Raw genomic sequence first — 20,124 nt, 5'->3', positions numbered from 1 at the left:
CTGCCATTTGAATTATGCCTTCTCTGCTATTTATAAGTACACCATGCTATTCTTCAGTTTCAGTATCATTTGTTTTTCTGTATTACTGATCATGGCTGCTGATTTAAGTCCTTTGTTTTCCCTTAATGCTTGTTCTACTTTTCTTGTGTTATATCTTCTTATATCCTCTCTGAGTCTCTTTCTAATGGCTTTGCATAACTCAGTATAATCAATTTTGTCCTTGTCAGTGTTTATCTTGCTTTTCATTCGTCTCTTTAGTTTATCATGACAAGTGTTTCTTAACTAATTTTTTCTTCTTTGGATTTCTTTTTACCTATAGATTTCTCGGGTTTTATTACTTTCAGAAAATTATTGTATTCCCTGTCCATATCTTGGTCTTCAGAAGCTCAAACTTGTTCTTAAGTTCCAGTACATAATGCTTTTTCTCATCTTCTGTTATCTTAAAATCCTTTGTATTATTTATTTGAGTCAGTTTTTTCCTTTCTTTTCTTACATTACAAATCAAGTGTGCATCTTACCATTCTGTGATCGCTTCCAACACTTACCTTTTTCAGGTAACATAATTCACAATATATCTTCTGTTAGTGCGGATGAAGTTGATTTTATTAGTTATTAATCCATTTGGGCTCTTCCTTGTCCACTTTCTGTTCACCATTTTCTTTACATTTCTCGAGATTCTGCAAGTTCCACAAGTCTTTCACCACTTTCATTTCTTTCGCCAATTCCAAAAATCCTTAAATAGTTCCCCTTTCTGTGCTGTTTTGTCTCTTTCCAACTTTCCAGCTTAGCATTGAAGTCCTCCATAATAATGATGTAGTGAGTTTTCTGTTTGTCTAGAAGTCTCTCAATTTCAGTGTACATTTCTTCAATCTCTTCATCATCATGGCTCAACGTTGGTGCATAAATCATTATAACCTTTAGGTTGTACCTCTCAGAAATCCTGAAAAGAAGTCTCGATACCCTTGTTGATGTACTTTTGAATTCCAAAATGTTGTTTTTATATCTTTATGGACCAGAAAGCCAACTCCACCATTGCACTTTTCACTGTTTCCACTGTTGTACAGTAGTCTTCTTCTTGTTTCAGCCAAGCCGATGATATTCCAATTCACATTTTCTAATTCTTTTTCCAGTTCTAATATCCTATCTTCACCGATTAGTGATTTTATGTTGTAACAGGCCATAATTCTAATCAGTTAAACTGGTGAAAATTCATAACACTTAAAAAAAAAAAAAAAACCACTAGAATTATCATTATGTAATTCATTGGGCTGATTTTCACATCCAACATATGCACAATGGTTATAATTACGCCATCACTTTGATGGGCATTATGCAAGCAATATGGAAAGGAGTGATGTTAAAAGTGGGGAGATTTTTTTTTTATTGTGCCACTTGGGGGGTACATCAGAAAATGGTGTTGTATTGAAAAATTATGAAAATTGTTCTCAAATTGGGACATAGATTGAGACACATATTCACCATGGGTCTTGTATGAAGGATCTTGCTTTGTTGAATAAGCTCTATTATCAGGACAAAAGTAATCCCTGGTTTGCCACTCACAAATACCAATGATGGAAAAGATTTAGACGTAGACCCTGTCACAAAATGAATTATACAGTGATACAGATATTTGAAGTGAAGAGAAACTGGTGCTATGGCAGAGAAAGGCAACTAGTTTTTGAAAGTTTTATTGATGAAATGATGTTGCAATGACTGAGCACACATGTAATGCACATTCATCCACTAGTTTGAGTGGTTGCTACAAATGAACCTTACATGGTCAGCTGTCTTTCTGCAAAGCATGCTGCTTTTGGTACCATACTAGCATGCTTTGCAGGTGGACTTTTCAGAGCTCGGCTGCAAAATCTAAACATGTCTCAGGTTCACTCTGAGTGAACTCGAGCATGTTTAGATTTTGCTGCTCAGTTGCTGGCTAGGATGGATTGAGTAGCATGGGTAATTTGCCTTGGAACATTTTAAGACTTTCAAACTGAAGAGTACTGTGTTATGCTACTGACTGGTGCACTGCATTTGTTATAAGACATTTCTTTGAGAAGGTTCAACCAGCTGGGTGCAAAAAAATTATTTTAACATCATGTACTTATTTCAGTGAAGCTCTTGATACTGTTCCTCATAAATGACTACTGTACAAATTGGATCAATGTGACATTGCATGTTACTACTGTGGATAATTGAGTGGTGGAAGACAGTGGTGGTTCATGGCTACTGCTCTTCATGACTAATGTTATTAGTGGAGTCCCTCAGGGTTCATTGCTGGGTCCCTTAACGTTTTCAATATTAATGATATTGATCAAGGCATATAGAGTTTAATGTCTAAGTTTGCTGATGTTTGGCAATGTGTGGTTAATGACAAGAATCAGGGTGTGCCACTACAGCAAGCCCTAGAGAAATTAGGAGGATGGGCAGAGATGTGGTAATTGAAGTGTAAAAGTGTAGCATTGATAAATGCAAGGTTGCTGCACATTTGGGTAGCAGCAGTTCAAGAATTAAATATCAGTTGGCGTACCAGACTGAAGGTAGTGGAAAATGAAAACAGACCTAGTCACAGTTGTATAGTCACGTGAAATTTTTTGAGCAGTACAGACAGGCGTCTAAGATAGCTCATGGGGTTCTGTACATAATGACAGGGACTATGAAATGATCATTTCATTGTAAAAAGCAGTGGTTAAGCCACATGATGAATGCTGCATACAAGTTTGGATACTTCATTTTAGGAAGGATGTGGATCTATTGGAACAGACACGAAGAACAACAGGATTAGTCAGGGAGACAAAAAGGTACTCTCACCAAGAAAGACTCCAGTTCTGAAAATTACAGCACTTGGAAACTAGGCCCCTGCAAAGAAACCTGATTGAGATATTTAAGGCTTTCTATGGATTGAGTAAACTGGATGCTGATGGCAAACTATTCATGCCCAGAAAACACATATAAGGAGCATAAATTTAAATTGAGAAAGGATGATTGCAGGATAGATGTGCAAATATTTATCAGCCAGAGAGCAATTAATTGTTAGAACAAATCTGGTGATGTTGGAGGTGTATAATTTGAACGAATTTAAGGAAGAACTGGACAATATAGGGGGATGGGCAAGTGGTGCGTGTGTGCACGTGCTGATGTATGGACTTGCTTTCTTTTTGCTAAGCACAAGATTTTATAAGTGGTGCACAATACCATGGACTCCTCTCTCAGACAAATTGTTAATCTCGTGTTGTGTTATGGAGGTGTGTAATCTGAATAAATTTAAGGAAGAAACGGACAAATTATTAGGGGATGGGCAATTGAAGTGAATTTTAAATGCAATGCACCTTTGTGTGCGGGGGGTTTTTTGCATGCTGTATAAACTTGCTTCCTTTCATCATTTGTCACTGCCAGTGCTAAACATGGTTACCATAAGCGGTTTGTGCACTATGGCCATAGATGCCGATGAGCCTGAAAAATCCCCAAACAAACAAACGAACAACCACAAGTGGTGCCCAATACCATTGACTCCTCCAGACACATTATTCCTAATCTGCAAACTGGCATCTACCTGGATATAATGTTTTGCATGATGCTATCACATATTGATTGCCTAGTGACATTACCCTTCTTCATGCACATTTGAATATACTATTTATAATTATACAAAGAAATGCTTACTTACAATGTTGGATTTTGGTACCAGTGACATCTATTTTAATTGTGGGAAGCAGTTTAAAGAATTGTTTCAAATTTCTTGTGTAAAATGTAAGTCAATCTTGACAGTCAAAAATAAAGTAGCAAAAACTTATTTTATTTAATATCCTACATCTCCATAGTGTTTTATAAACCTTAAGAATCCTTTTTTTTTTTTCTCTTCTTCTTCCAGTGTGGTGTTAACAATTTTAGGAGGAGAGACCTTTGTTTTAAATGCAATGCACCTAGGGAAGGTAAGAAATTATAGATCTTCATTTAATGAGTTTGATAAGTGATTTATTATCATCACCAGCCTTCTGGAAATTAAATGATTGTTTTATAGCTGAACTGTTTTATAGCTTAGTTGATAAGTTGCACTTTAAGTATAATTGATGCATTCATCGTATTTAGTGCATATTGTTTTTCTCTGAGCTATTATCATATATTATTATTCAATAATCTAATACTAAGTATTATGCTAATAGTAATAAGTATTATGCTATGTTATCTACCCTGTTTTTTTTTTTTTTTTTGTTAGTTTTTGAATTACTTTCTCTAGTTGACTTTTGGAAGGTGAATTATATTGTCAGACAGATTTAAATGCACAGTTTAAATTTTAGTGACTTTCTATGTTTTGTTACACTTATGGATTTATATGCATGCCAGTAGGAAAGGTAAATTATATAATCTGTAGTATTGCTTATTCAGGAATAAGCAGTACTAACAGATTCAAATCCTATTCTACAGTTGTTTGAAACTGTGGACAATAAAATCAAGCACCCACCCTCAAGGACTGAGATGTGCCAGATTTTAGAGAGAGAGAGAGAGAGAGAGAGAGAGAGAGAGAGAGAGAGAGAGAGAGGTATACTTAGTGCTTGAGCAGTTTCAAAGAAGCATATTTCAGAAGCACATTTCATTGAATATTAAGAACTAACAACTGAACTTTTATTTGCATCTGTAAACATTTATAATGACTAAAAGATAAAGGTAGTGCTAGTAGTTAAAAATGCAAATAATAGTTAATTTATTAAATGTAAACAAATGAAAATAAATGAAGTCACATCAAATACTGTCATGTACTGTAATGTTAGTTTTAAATCTCTAATAGTGAGCTAGGCAGCCTAGTTCACTATTAGAGAGAGATCATCAATGAATGTGCCTCAGAGAAAAAAATTCTTTCTCATTGGACATTAAAAAAATTCACTACTTTTCCTTAAGGAATAATTATGAGATATGTGAAATCTTTATCAATTTACATGACATTTTTATTTTAACAATGTACTATGGATAAATTATCATTATCTCACATGTAATAACAAACGTTACTAAGTTTAATTTTTTCTGCCATTATAACTAGACATATCAAGCCTGTACCAAATAATATTGTAATAGGTGCATTATGGCCTTAGTAGCCCTTCCACCAATAAATCAGACCACCAACAACAACATAACTAGTCATATAGCTTATGAGCTGCATGACTAGTTATAATTTGGGAGAAACCTTGGTTGTGTAGAAGTGAATCAAACCTGTTATTTTTGGACTTCAGTAAATTACTGTGTATGGAAGAGATTAACCACAGATGTAATTTTAGGTTATTTTTTAAAGTTGTGTTCGTGCTGGACATTTTCTATCTTTTTTCTCTCAGCTATTTTAAGGTGATGTCAAACTGGTCACTTGCTTACACAAGCACTTTGTGACCAGCCACATAAAACTGCTTTGTAAATTAGTATGACACCAAATTGAAAATAAAATGAAAATGAAAATAAAAGAGAAATTGTTTCAAATGTAAGTTATTGCAAATTCAAAACAGCTTCTTTGTGTTAACTTTTGTAGGCAGCCATCAAGGGAAAATGTGGTCTCTAGTGACGGTGACAGCACTTGGCCATGACCCTAGAAATGACTACAACTCTCCATGTAGTCAACTTAAAGTAATTAATATCTTAATCATATGACATTGCCCTTTAGGTGAATCTGTTATCCATTAAACCCTTAAGTCACCGACGTGACTGGTTTCATTATATTTCGCTTAATTTTCCTACTCTTAAAAAATGTCTGGAGGAAACTTCTGGGGAGTGCCAATTGTTTGTAATGAATGTAATCAAAGACCTTAGTGACCAATTCCAAGAAAGATTTGAATACTTGAAAGAGCACCTCCCAAAATTTGAATTAACAATAAATTACAGAAATTTTGAAATCAGTAACTTGGAACAATTTTCACTCAAAATGCAGTTGTCTTTAGCTCTGAAATGTCTTTTCCAACACAAAACTATTTTAAAATTCTGGGGTTCTTCCGAATTAAAAAAAATTTCTTTATTACAAAGAGAAGCATTCAAAGTACTTTCTATGTTTGAATTAACGTACACGTGTGAAAGTGCTTTTTCATTAATATACAATATCAAAATCAAAAAAGGGCAAGATTGTTGACATCACATTTGGAAGAAAATCTGCAATTATATCTTCATAAGGGAGAAATTAATTTCAAAGTTTTGGTATCATTTCTTCAAAGTCAAGGTTCACACTGATAAGGTAATAAATATTAGCACCCAAAAATTTTTATTGAGAAGTATAATTCTTTTATGTGTAAAAACAATAAGAGAAGCTTACCTCAGTTTTTTTTTTATGTGACCCCCAAACATGAGAGGTATTAGAACCTATAGTACTTAGTACCGTGCTTGGGTTGGAGGTTGAGAAGACGAAAGAAGATATTTGTTGACATTGGACTTGAACTTCTGTAGATTGCAATTTTCAGGAAATACGTATGAAGGAAGGTTGTTCCAGAAAACGGCAGTTGAATGAATAAATGAGGAAGATGAAAAGTTGGTTCTGTGGGTTTGAAGTTGGAGAGTAAATGGATGTTGGCTGGTGGCGGCACGTGTTCGGACTGTTCTGAAAGAGAGAGCGGGAATTATAGAAGCCAATTCAGAAGAACAGTGCCCATGGAAGTATCTGTAGAAGAGGCATGCAGCAGAAACAGTACGTCTATGAGAAAGCGAGTGGAGAGACTCTGTTAGAGATGAATCATTAATTAACCTAACTGCCCTCTTCTGAATGGAATCAAGAAGCCTGAGAGAGGTTTTGGGGGCACCACCCCAGATGTGGGAACAATATTCCATGGCAGGGCGAATTTGCGATTTATACAGAGTGAGCAGCTGTTTGGAAGAAAAGCAACGCCGAGAGCGAAAGAGAAAACCAAGTTTTTTAGATGCAGAGGAAGCAATATTTGTAATGTGCTTGTGCCAAGAGAGATTAGAAGTCAGGGTTATCCCCAAAAGTGATATATCATTTTGCCTAGAAATCGGAGTGCCACTAAAGATAAGCATAGGAGCAGAAGAATCCTTTTGGCGAGATATAAGACAAGACTGAGCTTTAGAAGGGTTGAAATCAACTAAGTTGTCTTTGCCCCACTGGAGAATTACCTGAAGGTCGGCATTTAAGGAATTGGTAGCAGATTTTCGAGAAGTTGAAGCTGATTGAGCAGGACAAGGTTTCTCAAAATGGAAAATGGAATGCAATGTGCTATCATCGGCAGATCTAGGATAGGATTTCCAGTCAATGGAAGAAGGTCATTAATATACAAGAGGAAAAGAGTGGGGGAAAGAACTGAACCTTGGGGGACACCGGCATTAGTGGAGAAGTTAGAAGACAGAGAGCCATCTACCATCACCCTCAGTGAGCGATCAGAGAGAAAACTGGATAACCAATTACTAAAAACAGTTGGCAAACCATAAGATGGAAGCTTGTTTAGAAGACCTTTATGCCAAACACGATCAAAAGCCTTTGAGATGTCAAGAGCAACTACTTGTGTTTCACCGAACCTTTCCATTGAATTAGTCCATAAATGGGTAACATAAGCCAGAATATCACAAGTGGATCGGCACTGGCGGAATCCATACTGGCGATCGTTGATCAGACGGAAGGTTTCTAGGTAGTTTAAGAGTTGGCAGTTAATTGATTTCTCCATTACTTTAGAAAGAGTAGAAGTTTTTTTTTTTTTTTTTTTTTTTATGAAAACCCCAAACACTAAGGTATCAAAACCTGTAGTACTTAGTACCGTGCATGGGTTGAAGGAGAAGTATGGGGGGGGGGATGCCGGAAACATTGCTCTGGAGACTAAACATGGGTTTCGCCACTTCAAGCCTCCAAGTAATTGCAACGGGACGATAATTGGATGGGAGGGATTTGTCACCCTTTTTAGGAACTGGCTGGATATGAGCAAATTTCCAAGCAGAAGGAAAAACACCTTTGGAATAAGAAAGTGAAAAAAGGCGGCAAAGAATAGGAGTAAGTTCAGGAGCACAGGTTTTGAGAACAAGTGGAGAAATACCATCGGGACCTGGAGCTTTCTTAGCATCAAGATTCCTCAAAATCCTTCTGATATCCTTTTGACGGAAGACCACAGGAGGCATTGAATGGAGCGTGTTGGGAATGGTGGGATGTGTTTTACCAAGATCATTAATACATGAGCTGGAAGAAAAATGGGATGCTAGCAGGTCAGCTTTATCTTTGGCTGAAGTGACAACAGAACCATCTGGTTTGGACAGAGGTGGAAGCAGAGATGGGCAAAAGTTGCGGCCAATAGCTTTGGCAAGAGACCAGAATGTTCGGCTACCATTAGAGCAATAAGCAAGTTTTCTACTCTTAGCCTGTTCAAACTCTAGTTTGGACTGATTAATAACTGCTTTACAATTGTTGCGAGCTTTGGTGTAGGCAGAAAATGAAACTGAAGAATTAGAAACAAGCCAATTACGATATGCAACATTCTTCTCTTAAACAGCCTTAGCACATTTATTGGAAAACCAAGGTTTAGATTAAGGACGAGATTTTAAAGTGGAGTGTGGGATAAAGGATTCCATTCCTGCAAGAATAATTTCACTGATACGATCTGAGCAAACGTTGACATCAGAAGTTTTTAAACAGTAATCCGACCAAAGAAAAGAAGTCTCGCAGGTGATCCCATTTTGCATTCTTGTAATGCCAAACAACACGAGGTTGGGAATAGCCATGAGATAAAGGTTCCATTGGAGAAGAGACGGTCACCAAGTTGTGATCTGAAGTGCCTAAAGGACCTCTTACTTCGACCGTGTACTTAGAAGGGTTGTTTGTGAGAAAAAGATCAAGCGTATTGGCTGTATGATTAGGATTGTCCGGTATTCTTGTAGGTAAATGAACAATCTGTGCTAGGTCATTAGTAATTGCAAAAGCCTCAGCATCTCGACCTGCTGGGTCGGTGTGACTAGAAAATGGAAGCCAGTTGGAGTTGTGAACATTAAAATCACCAAGGAAAATTACCTCACTGTTAGGAAAGTTGGACTGGAGAAAGTCAAGTTTTAAAGAGAGGAAGTCAAAGAGCTCCAAGTGATTAGTGGAGCTGGGAGAGCGGTAGAGACAACAGATGAATTTGACACAATAAGGTAGAGAGATTTTAAGCCAGAGAAGATCAAAGAGAGGAGATTCCAAATTGCCAAGTCTCTGACAGGGAATATCAGAACCGACATATGCACAAGTACCACCTTTGAGGCGAAAGGAATAATTCAGCGAATAATTTGGGCATCTGAGATGAGCAGTAGTTGAATCAACCGATAACTGAGATTCTGTCAGAAAAAGTACATGGGGTTTGGCAGACTGCAAGTGGAAATGGACATCGTTCAGATTAGAATTGAGACCACGTATATTTGTGAAATGAATTAGGAAGTGCTTAGAACACTGTATAGTGCATAGAGCACTTCCATATTAAAACGAAACATAGAACACTCTCCAGAAATTAAAACAAAAAAATTGAAAATCTTACATTACAGTAATAAATAATTAAAAATCAATTGAACACAATTAAAAATCAATTTAATGCAATTAAACATTGATTTAACACAATTAAAATTAAGAAAATTAATTAATTAATTAACTTCAGTAAGTTACTGTGTATGGAAGAGATTAACCACAGATGTAATTTTAGGTTATTTTTTAAAGTTGTGTTCATGCTGGACATTTTCTATCTTTTTTTTTCTCAGCTATTTTAAGGTGATGTCAAACTGGTCACTTGCTTACACAAGCACTGTGTGACCAGCCACATAAAACTGCTTTGTAAATTAATATTTCACCAAATTGCACTGCAGTTTGTACAAGTTACAAACCTTACTGAGTAAGGCATATCACTAAAAGAGAGAGAGATTTCTCCACTTTTGCATGGATTTTTAAAGACAATTGCAATCATTGATACAATTGTCAGATTTTAAAATGATTATTTTGTCAAGTGCTAGATTTTACAGAGCTTCCTGTATTTTTTAATTTGCATGGTAACTCCTTGAAATGCAAAGAGTTCTAGTAATTTAATTTGAGTAAAGCAGCTCGTTTCTGAGCCTTCATCTATAAGATTTAATACTTTTGATATTCATTTCACCATCAGGCTCCATTCTTCTTTAACCTCTGGGCTTTCGGATTATTCGAATCAGTTAAATCATCAACATCAGTTGGCTTCACTTTAGTGATTCCTATCTATTTAGAGAATTTTCATGCATTTGGCTTTAGTTTTTGCATAATCTTCATCAGTATCAGAGCCTTTGCAGGGGTTGCTAGGATCTGGACATAACTTATGCCATGAACTTTAATTACAGTTATGTGGAACTTTACTCCATATAGCACCAATGAATTTTAAAGCATCTTTTGTATTGAAGGCACACGAATATTGCTGCACACTCATCTTTTCGTGGTCGGTCTTGTCAATTAGATCAGCCAGAAGGCACTTTAAATACTGAGCCTTAAAATATTTAATCACACGTTGTTCCATAGGCTGGAGTATTGAGGTTGTATTTGCCGGGAAAAAAACAACCTTGATATTGGAACAGATGACAACAATACTGGGTGGATGGCTTGTGGAATTATCAAGAATAAGTAAGATGTCGAACGGAATTACTTCTGCCTTGCAATACATTTCCAATTCTGGTCATAACTAAGATCCAAGATAACTTCCGAAAATAACAGCAATCATCCACCCTTTAGGTTTTGTGTACCATTATACGGACATGTACGACCTGTTGCAACCTTTAAGGGCACGAGGGTTTTGACAGTGGCAAATGCACACAGGTTTCAGTTTATGACCTTCCATATTAGCACCAAACAGAAGTGTCAGCTGATCTTTCGCCACATTAAAGCCAGGTGCAGTCTTTTCAGCAATGGAAATATAAGTGCGATCAGGCATTTTTTTCCAAATATAAACCTGTTTCACTGAGGTTGAATGTTTGTTTGTGTGTGTACTCTCCCTCCTCTATGATCAACTTTGCAGGGAATGCATCTGCAGCATTTTTATTCACTATTGCAGCTTCTCCACATGTTTTCATATTACGAAAACTATATCGTTGATGAAAATTCACAAACCATCCTGTCGAAAAGGGCTTAACTTCCCATCCTCGTGTTCTTTTAAATCATCATAAAGGCTACGAGCTTTCTCTTGCACTGGCACTTGTCTAATGTTAACATGTTTTTTATTTCGGTCACTCATCCATATATAGCAAGCATTTTCTCCATGTGTTCCATCAAACTTGACTGGGCATACAATGACTTTTATGCAGTTAAGGTCACACCACTCTTAATACTTTCTTTAATTTTATCGGTACTATCTCCAGTAGTACATATTGTACTCTCACTCAGACTAAGAGCATGTTTAATGCATGCCGTGCTCTCACCTCTTTCATAGGACTTAAGCACTTCCAATTTCATTTCAAGCGAAATCGATTTCCTTGAGCGCTTACAATCACTTCCACTAGAACTATGAGTATGCTTACTAGCCATAAGGGCAATAATAAAAACAAAATAAGTAAAAATAAGCACAAAGGGAAAAAAAAAAAAATTATGCACTTCCAATAGACAACCAATTGACAATTTCAGCAAAACAAAATGAGAAAATGGCGAGCTATCATGATAGCCTCTCATGGTGCTTTCTGTAAATATTGTTGTCGCACATTTTTTTAAAAATTTGCATAATTTAAACACACAAATTGGAAAGTCGCTGTATTTTTTACTTAAGTCACAATGCCAGTTTTTCTGTCAAAAGAATCCAGGAGTAGTTGTTGGGGGCTCTTACTTTGGATTTGATCACATATATCCAAAGTAATAAAAACACATGACACTTTTATCCAATTACACTATTTATTGCTTCAGCTGTTATTGTTGTGCATATAATATACTGATTTACATTGTTAGTTATTTGAACAAACACATCATTTACTTAATTTCTTACTTAACAACAGTGTAAACAGAGTGCTGCATTTCAGGTGTTAGCAAATAGTAATAATTTGTGATTTATAACTAAAAAAAAAATTTTTTTTTTGCAAACAAAAGGTGTAAAACAGCATGCTTTAAAATTTTTATTAAAACTTAAAAAGTACATACAATGCAATGATGAAATATTTGCAAACTTGAGCAGAGCAGATAATTTTGAGATACTCAGTCTGCAAAAAGTTTTATCAGAATTCAACAGCATTGGCAAAGTATTTAAAGTATTTATGTATTGTACGGCGGTCTCCAGGGTTTCCCCTATAAGCCGCTAATGCATCTGACAAGACATAGTGCCAATGCTGGCAAGTGTGTGTGGGTTGTGTTGAATGTTGAGTACCAGCACCTGGCATTTTGCAGCCAGGGGGCAGAGGACCACTGGTCCCCCACACCCTGATTTCCAGCATTGGCAAAAGAAAAAGACTGCCAGATATCACATCGAAAGCTTAAATTTGTAGTAATATATTTATTTGTATGTTCTACACAACCGTTTTTGTTAGCATGTACAGTACTTTCATAAAGCCTAGTCTAAAGCTTATTTTATAGCGATTACCTTATTAATATTATGTATATTTTGTGACATTGAATATGATGATGTAGTTGCCACAAGTCGGTGAACCTGAAAGTCTGTTGGACAATGGTGTTCCAAGAATAGTTTAAATGTTCTGTTGCTCCCTCACGTTTTAATTAAATTCTTATTTTCAGAGGCAGAAGCTGGAAGACAGGGAGGTGAAGGTTTTGATGAAGTTGGGTCATCCCCATCTAATAGTAAGTAATGTGAATTACTAAATTATTTAATCATGTTTTGATAAGTTCCTTAACCCTGCAGTGGTGGCACATGGTCCAGCTGATCCCTGTTAAGTGAAATATTTGTTGAGAACTCTTCATTGAAATATCCGTTGAGGGTTCATTGCCTATTCAAGGTTAGTAGCACTACCTCTTTTCGCCTTCCTAACTGTACATACTTGTAGTTTTGGAGGTACAAGTTATTGTTCATGCAGAATAATTACGTGAAACATGCCCACAGACAAGGAGATGCTGTTGTTTGTCTTAATTCCTTTTGCTTTCTCCTTCATCTTGCCACTTTTATAATATAATTAATAAAAGGGAAATTGTTTCAAATGTAAGTTATTGCAAATTCAAACAGCTTCTCTGTGTTAACTTTTGTAGGCAACCATCAAGGGAAAGTGTGGTCTCTAGTGACGGTGACAGCACTTGGCCATGACTCTAGAAATGACTACAACTCTCCATGTAGTCAACTTAAAATAATTAATATCTTAATCATATAACATTGCCCTTTAGGTGAATCTCTTATCCATTAAACCCTTAAGGCACCGACGTGACTGGTTTCATTATATTTCCAATCAGAAGTTTTCTTCTGATCTACTGCTTGGTTGCTCAATTAGGTTTGATACATCCATTCAACACAAGGTTGCTAAGAGGACTATCTGCTGTAAGTTCTGAAACTAGTCACAGCAGTGTGTTGTTTATAATAGATAACATTAAAAACAAAAGTTGATAACATTAAAAACTACAGTTGTAATCATTTCTAAAGAACCATCCCTGAGCACTGTTGCCATCACTAGAGAGACCTCAGCATTCTCCTGACAGTTAACTGCAAAAAGTTAACACAGAGAAGCATTATATTTAATCTTTTTTAATCTTTCCACTTTTGTCATGTGTAGGTTCTAAGGCATATGTATATATACATACACTGGCATGCCATTAATATCTGGACACCTCTCTGTTGATAGTTGGTCTCATCCTACCCTAGCACCACATGTCAGCCACAACTATAAATATATTCACAATTGTACTATTGTCCTTAGAGGAGACAGTAGTATGATTGTGAATGTAAGATGCTGTGATCAGTGAAACCAATAGACTTTCAGCATGGAATGAAATTAGGGTTCCACATTAGCGGTTGGTGTGTATATGACATTTTAATGGCACTGAAGATCCCTAGGTCAATGATTGGTGGTGTGATCTGTAAATGGAAGTGGACTGGTGCTGAGACCATCTTGAAATGACCTGGAATACTTCTTAAGCTGGTGGAACGTGGCAATAGAGCACTGAAAAAAATCATCTGTTCAAAATGCAGGTTGATGTTGCAGCATACACATTCCCTCAGTGAGACAATTGGGACATATCACTGAGCCCACCAAAACCATGAATCTGCAAAAAGATAGTTTTGAGAAAAACTCATTTAAAGATTCTTTGAATTTGGAAAAACCAAGTTTTTTTAGTTTTTTAACTAAATGTTGTTTTTTAAGTACCTTCAAAGTTTCTCATTATAGGCTTTGGGAAGGTTAGGTTGCTCATTGCTGGGACTTCCTTTAGGTCTTTTTAGGTTTACTGTTATAAATTCATCTTTGTAGTTTGTATTGTAAAACATTGTGACATGCCCATCCTGTCCTTTTTGGAATTCAAGGCAGCAGACTTTTCTCCAAGGAACAGTGCCTTGAAGTTGTTTGGCGAGAAAAGTAAAATTGTAAAAGTGATTGTTTTGCATGATATTTACACAGAATGGTATAGATTTTAATATTGTGCCTCTAATTATTTGGGCTCATCCCTCATGTACATACTTGGCTTTTCTCCCAGCTTTAGAGTGCATTGAGTCTTACTCCATTTCTGAATGGCCTGGCTCAAAAAGTATCTCTCTAACAGTTTTTAAACTGGGGATAATTTTTAACAAGTACGTGCACATCGAAGCCATAAGTGATGAGTCACTATCGTTATCAGAGGGTACATAATTTTCATCATAGTCTAAAACTTCTAATTCATTCAAGAGATTGCAATATTCATCTTCTAAATCAGATTCCATTGGAAGTGAGGAACACATTGCAAGAATTTTTCATGTTCTTGTACTCATTATTCCAAATTTTACCTTTGACTGCAAAAATTAGATATTACAAAGGACAATTAAAAAGTAATACCGATTGGCAAACCGAGACAAACAAAACCATACATGTAACAGCATGTACCAGCTGGCTTCCCCCACCCCACTGTACATGTCAAAAACACAAATATGGTATCTTTTGCAAATTGCTCTATCAGTATTTACCATGCCAAACTAACGAAAGTGCTACATTCTTGAGTCTGCATGGTGAGAAGTGTTTTTTCACAGATAAGTGAAAATTCATGTGTAACATTTTCAACCACTTAGTTTTGAAATACACGTATGCGTCTTTGGCTGGGTATAGTTGATTAAGAAACAACCTCAAGAATGAATTTAGGTAAAAACTGCCAAATTTGCCCATTCGTGGTTTTGGCATGGTACCGACAATATGTCAGCAGCAGTGAAATGTGTTGTATGAAATGGGTTACCATGGTCATGCAGCCATTCACAAGCCACATCACACTGATGTGGCTTGTGAATGGCTGCATGACCATGGTAACCAGATGCTGTCTAGCCTGATGTAAGGCCTGCCATTCATGGACTGTACGCCAACAGAAAGCTGTGATTTGGAGTGATGAGTTAGGGCACATGGTCTGCCAGTTGTGCATGGGTGTGGCAGATACCTGGAGAAAGCTACCTGCCAGACTGTATCATCCCAACAATGAAGTTTGGTGGAGGCAGTGTAGTAGTCTGGGGTTGTTTTTAGCTGTTTGACCATTGGTTGTTTTGAACAAAATCATGAATGGAGAGGTCTGTCTAGACATTCTGGTCAATAGTGCATTGCCTACATTGTGGCAGTACATTGGGGAAGGCTGATACCTGTGTCAGTAGGACAACGTTCCTTGTCATACTCTATGATGGACTGGTTTGAGGACAGGAGCATCAAAAAGTTGCACTAGCCAGTCCTAAGCCCCGATCTTGATGCTATAGAGAACGTCTAGGATGAATTGGATTGTCTAGTGCATTCGAAGAGAGACAGCCCAAAAAACAGAACTTTGAAGGCGAATTTGCAGAAAATGTTTCACAGAGACTAGAATCTGTCATAAAGGCTAAAGGTTTCAGCATACGTTATTAGTTTCCTGTAAATAAAGGTTATTTGTATATATGCAGGTGTTTAGATATTAATGGTAAGATAGTGGACATTTTCTAAGGTTGTTTCAAATAACAGTTCAGATTACACTACGAATCTTCCAGTAAGTGCAATCATCTGTTATCTGTGCTTGTTTGTAATAGATGATAGGGAGGGAAAAAAAAAAAGATTTTAAAATGAAGGAGGAGGAGTAGATTGTGCCTATTGATGTTGTCTAGTTTTGGCTTACAGAAGCTTAAATTCTCTGAAATTCAGATCCAGGAGTTGATGACACTGAATCAAATAATACACGAATAAACAGAGGAGATAAGTAACATTGTTTTTTACGAATTTTTTTGATTATTAGTTTTTTTTTTTCCTTTAAAAATTTTTTTTTAAAATTTTTGCATTTTTTAAATTGCGATTTTAGTTTAAAATAATTTCATTCTAATATCATGCCTCTAAGTCAAAATAAAAACAATTAATATATGTAAAAGTATTTATGTACAAATTTTTTATTTCTAGGAAATTTCATGAAGGAATGTCCCTCAGCACAGAGACATTGGCAAAACACTCACTCTGAAAAGGATTAAAAAACATATTTCTATTTCTGAATTTTAAAAAAGTTAAAAAAAAAAAAAATATATATATATATATATATATATATGTATATATATTAAGCATCATAATTCATCAGTTAAAGGTCTAGCATTAGTATAAAACATCCTGAATTCAAAAAAATTAAAAATTTTTATTCAGAATTTTTAAAAAAATAGTAAATAAATAAATTGGGGATTATCATGTCATGCCATGTTCTGCTGTAACAACAGTTGGCAGTGCCACTGTTGACAGGATTAATGTATGGGGGAGTGTCCTGTTCCATGCTTTAAATGCTTGTGGTTTGACCATTTGAGTATATCTTGCAAATTTTTATTGTCTAGTCAGCTGTGCTATTTAAAACTTTAAAAAATAAAAATATCATATTCATATGTTAATACTTATTTTGTAAAACTTTCCATTTGTAAGTGTATGTGAAGTCAGAAGTTAACCGCTTTTAATTTTCCTGTAATGTGGTTGTGAATAGATATTTTTCATTGAAATATTTTCTCTAGCCAGCAATATATGATTATGTTCATAATAGAGTTGCTTGGGAATATTTATTATTAATCCCCCCACTGGTCAACACTACCCTAAGCAATATAAAAAATAAAAAAAATAATTAATTTTTGAGATATAAATTCAGTGTAACCTCGATATAACATGGTTGTCAGTGATCAGTTTTAACACCCTTGTTTATAAGGAATGCAATAATAGCCAAAAATAAAATTTATTCAGTTTTTTACAAATTTTTAACAATAGAAAATGACTCAGAGGTAACTTATTAATTAAGTATTTTTATGTAAGCAAATTTCATGGTGCATGTTTCTGCCCCCCCCCCCCCAACTTTTCTTTGATCCCAATTTTGTCATCAGAGGATGAAATAGGTTAAAAGTTTTAAATGGCAAATCCATTATCACTACCGTTTCTTTAATAATGCTGTCCTTGAAATAAAAATATTGGTGGCAATGCTTCATATATACTTAAAAAAAAATTTCAAAATTCTCAATTTCTTATAACAGTCATACATTTGATTGAGAACATGTTTAAAAGGAATCCAATTTACAGTACACTTCGTAAATGGAAAATAAGGAACAACTCAGCCACATATTCTAATGGTCACCGTAGTTAAGTAGACAAGTGAAAGAATAACAGGTACTCCTTGATTAGCATATCCTTGGAGATATGCAAACCAGCCAAAACACAAAAAAAAAAATAAATAAATAAAATAAAGTACACTATTTGACTCCCTTCCTTGATTGGAGCTGTCATCCTCAACCACTCAGGGAGATACATTATTTCAGTAATTAACAACTTGTCAGTTAATATAAAACTTCCTACAATCCACTCTAAACCTCTTCCGTTGTAATTTGAATTTATGACACCTGGTTCTGGAATTATAACAGTGAAAATTCTACCCTCATTCATTTTACTTTTACTTTTATTTTACTTAATTTATGACACTTGGTTCTGAAATTATAACGATGAAAATTCCACCCTAATTCATTTTACTTTCACTTCCCAGAGCTTTTATTATTATTAGTAGTAGTGGAAAGTGACGCAAGACAGCAATTTTATACAGCAGCAGCTAAAAAAAAAAACCTTCCCATTTCATGTATCTATTCCATTCAATAGTTTGTTTAGTTCTTCCTTGAATTTATTTAAGCTGTCAACTTGCACAACAGCAGATGGAAGTTTGTTCCAGCAACAACCACCCGCTGGCTAAAGGCGCAAACTTCCACATATCTATTCCACAACTGTCCTTCCTCAATTTGAATATTCCTGGCACATTATAACCTTTGACATTTTTGCACCATAAAAATCATAATCGTGATCCTCAATTTGAATTTATGCCCCCTCATATATGTAGTCTGAGCAAGAGGAAGAATCCCATCAACATTGAGCTTGCTCAAACCATTCAAAGCCTTAAATCCTTCAGTTAGATCACCTCACAGGTGCCTAGTTTCCAGATGCTGAAATTGGCAGAACTGAATCTCTTTCTTGGTAAGAGCAACCCTTTGTTCCCCACACCAATCTCGTTTCCCTTTACTGTACTTGTTCCAGCAGCTCTACATTCTCCCTCAAATGACGCCTTCAGACCTGTATGTGGCCTGACCATTGCTTTATACAATGGGATAATCACCTTATGACTACTAGCAGAATTCCTGTATATCATTGACAAAATCCCATGAGCTGACCTCGCAGCCTGTCTGGACTGCTCAGAGAACTTTATATCTAACTGCATAATTATCCTCAGGTCTTTTTCCTTCTCCACTTCCCTGAGTTTATGTGTTACTCTGCTGCTACACATGCAGTACGTTGCATTTATCAATTTCAATTTCATTTGCCATTTTTCAGTCCATCTGCCTAACTTTTCTAGATCCTGTTGCATTAGCATACTGTCAGTGCTGTCAAATTTTCTAGATCGTGTTGCATTAGCATACTGTCAGTGCTGTCAAAACCATCCTGCCAACCTTTATATGATCTCCAAACTTGGACGTTAAGCCTGATATGCCTTTGTCAGTATCGTTAATAAATGTAGAAACAAACTTGTATGTGCAACAGTATCAAAAGCCTTCCTGAAAACCAGTAATGATATCAGAATTATTTTTTGCATCTGGTTTTGACCATATTGTAGTATCCAATAAAATTGGTCAGACAAGAATAGAAGTTAAACTAACAAGTCTGTAATTACTCGTTTCACCCTTTGACCTCCCCCATTGTACATCACCTGGTATCTCCCATATTGTGAAATTATACTTCATAACTGAGTTGTTACTTAATTGCAACACTTGGATACCTATCCATCCATCAATGAGAGGCCAAACAGCCTTGAAACGGTCATCTGGGTGGTATCATTAGTTAGCATTAGTAGAGATATATGACAGCACCTCCACAGCCAGGTGGGCAGGAGGGGCAGTGCGTAGCACACACTTCTTGATTAAACTGGGGTTCGAGCCCATGACCACCAAACATGGAGGATGCGGATAGGTCAGGGAATGACCACCGCATATCCCTGGAGCAATATGGCCTTAGTTGCTAATGATCCTACATAACAACAACAACAATAGAGATATATGATGCAAGAAAGCAAGAAGCTTATACAGCATCAGCCAAAAAAAAAAAAAATAAAATAAATACCTTCCCCATTTCACCCATCCATTCACAAGACTTCCCCTTAACAAACTCATGCTGTGTCTGAATTATTACTGCAGTCTTGTCTAAATGATCCTGCAATGCTTCTTTAACCAGTGACTCCATTATTTTCCCAGAAACAGAAGTCAAACTAACAGGTCTGTAATTACTCACGTCACCCTTTGATCCCCCTTTGTGAATTGGACATACAATTGCACATCTCCAGTCTGTGCGGACTTTTCCTGAGTCTAAGGATGCTCTCATAATTATGTCTAAGGGTTTGCTTACTTCCTTTGTCACCTCCTTTAATATAACTGGATAGATCCCATCTACCTCATGTGCCTTTTTTGTGTTTAACTTCAACATTTTCTCCACTTTGCTCTCAGTTATTACAAAATCATTTAACTACCAGTTAGAGTTTAATAAACATCTGGCCCCCTCCTCCTTGAATAACTCCTCATGTGTGAATGTAGATGCAAAATA

At 36.0% G+C, this 20,124-nt stretch overlaps 1 protein-coding gene across 3 annotated transcripts in view; it reads left to right on the top strand.

Moving 5' to 3' along the window:
* Positions 1-20,124, top strand: part of LOC150088835 (RNA-binding protein 5-like) — a 405,596-nt gene that overhangs the window by 200,251 nt on the left and 185,221 nt on the right. For all 3 annotated transcript variants that reach the window (XR_016546742.1, XM_090369695.1, XM_090369696.1), the window contains 2 exons: positions 3,869-3,929; positions 12,647-12,709. Coding sequence is in view for 2 of the 3 variants with exons in the window: in XM_090369695.1 (XP_090225821.1) it covers positions 3,869-3,929; positions 12,647-12,709 (124 nt within the window). In the remaining variant the exon portion in view is untranslated. The remainder of the gene's footprint in view (positions 1-3,868; positions 3,930-12,646; positions 12,710-20,124) is intronic.

The sequence above is a fragment of the Mastigoproctus giganteus genome, chromosome 3, assembly GCF_048544385.1.
Source record: "Mastigoproctus giganteus isolate SK-2022 chromosome 3, ASM4854438v1, whole genome shotgun sequence".
NCBI lineage: Eukaryota > Metazoa > Arthropoda > Arachnida > Uropygi > Thelyphonidae > Mastigoproctus > Mastigoproctus giganteus.
The sequence above is the reverse complement of the archived record's forward strand: the minus strand, read 5'-3'. Positions and strand labels throughout refer to the sequence as shown.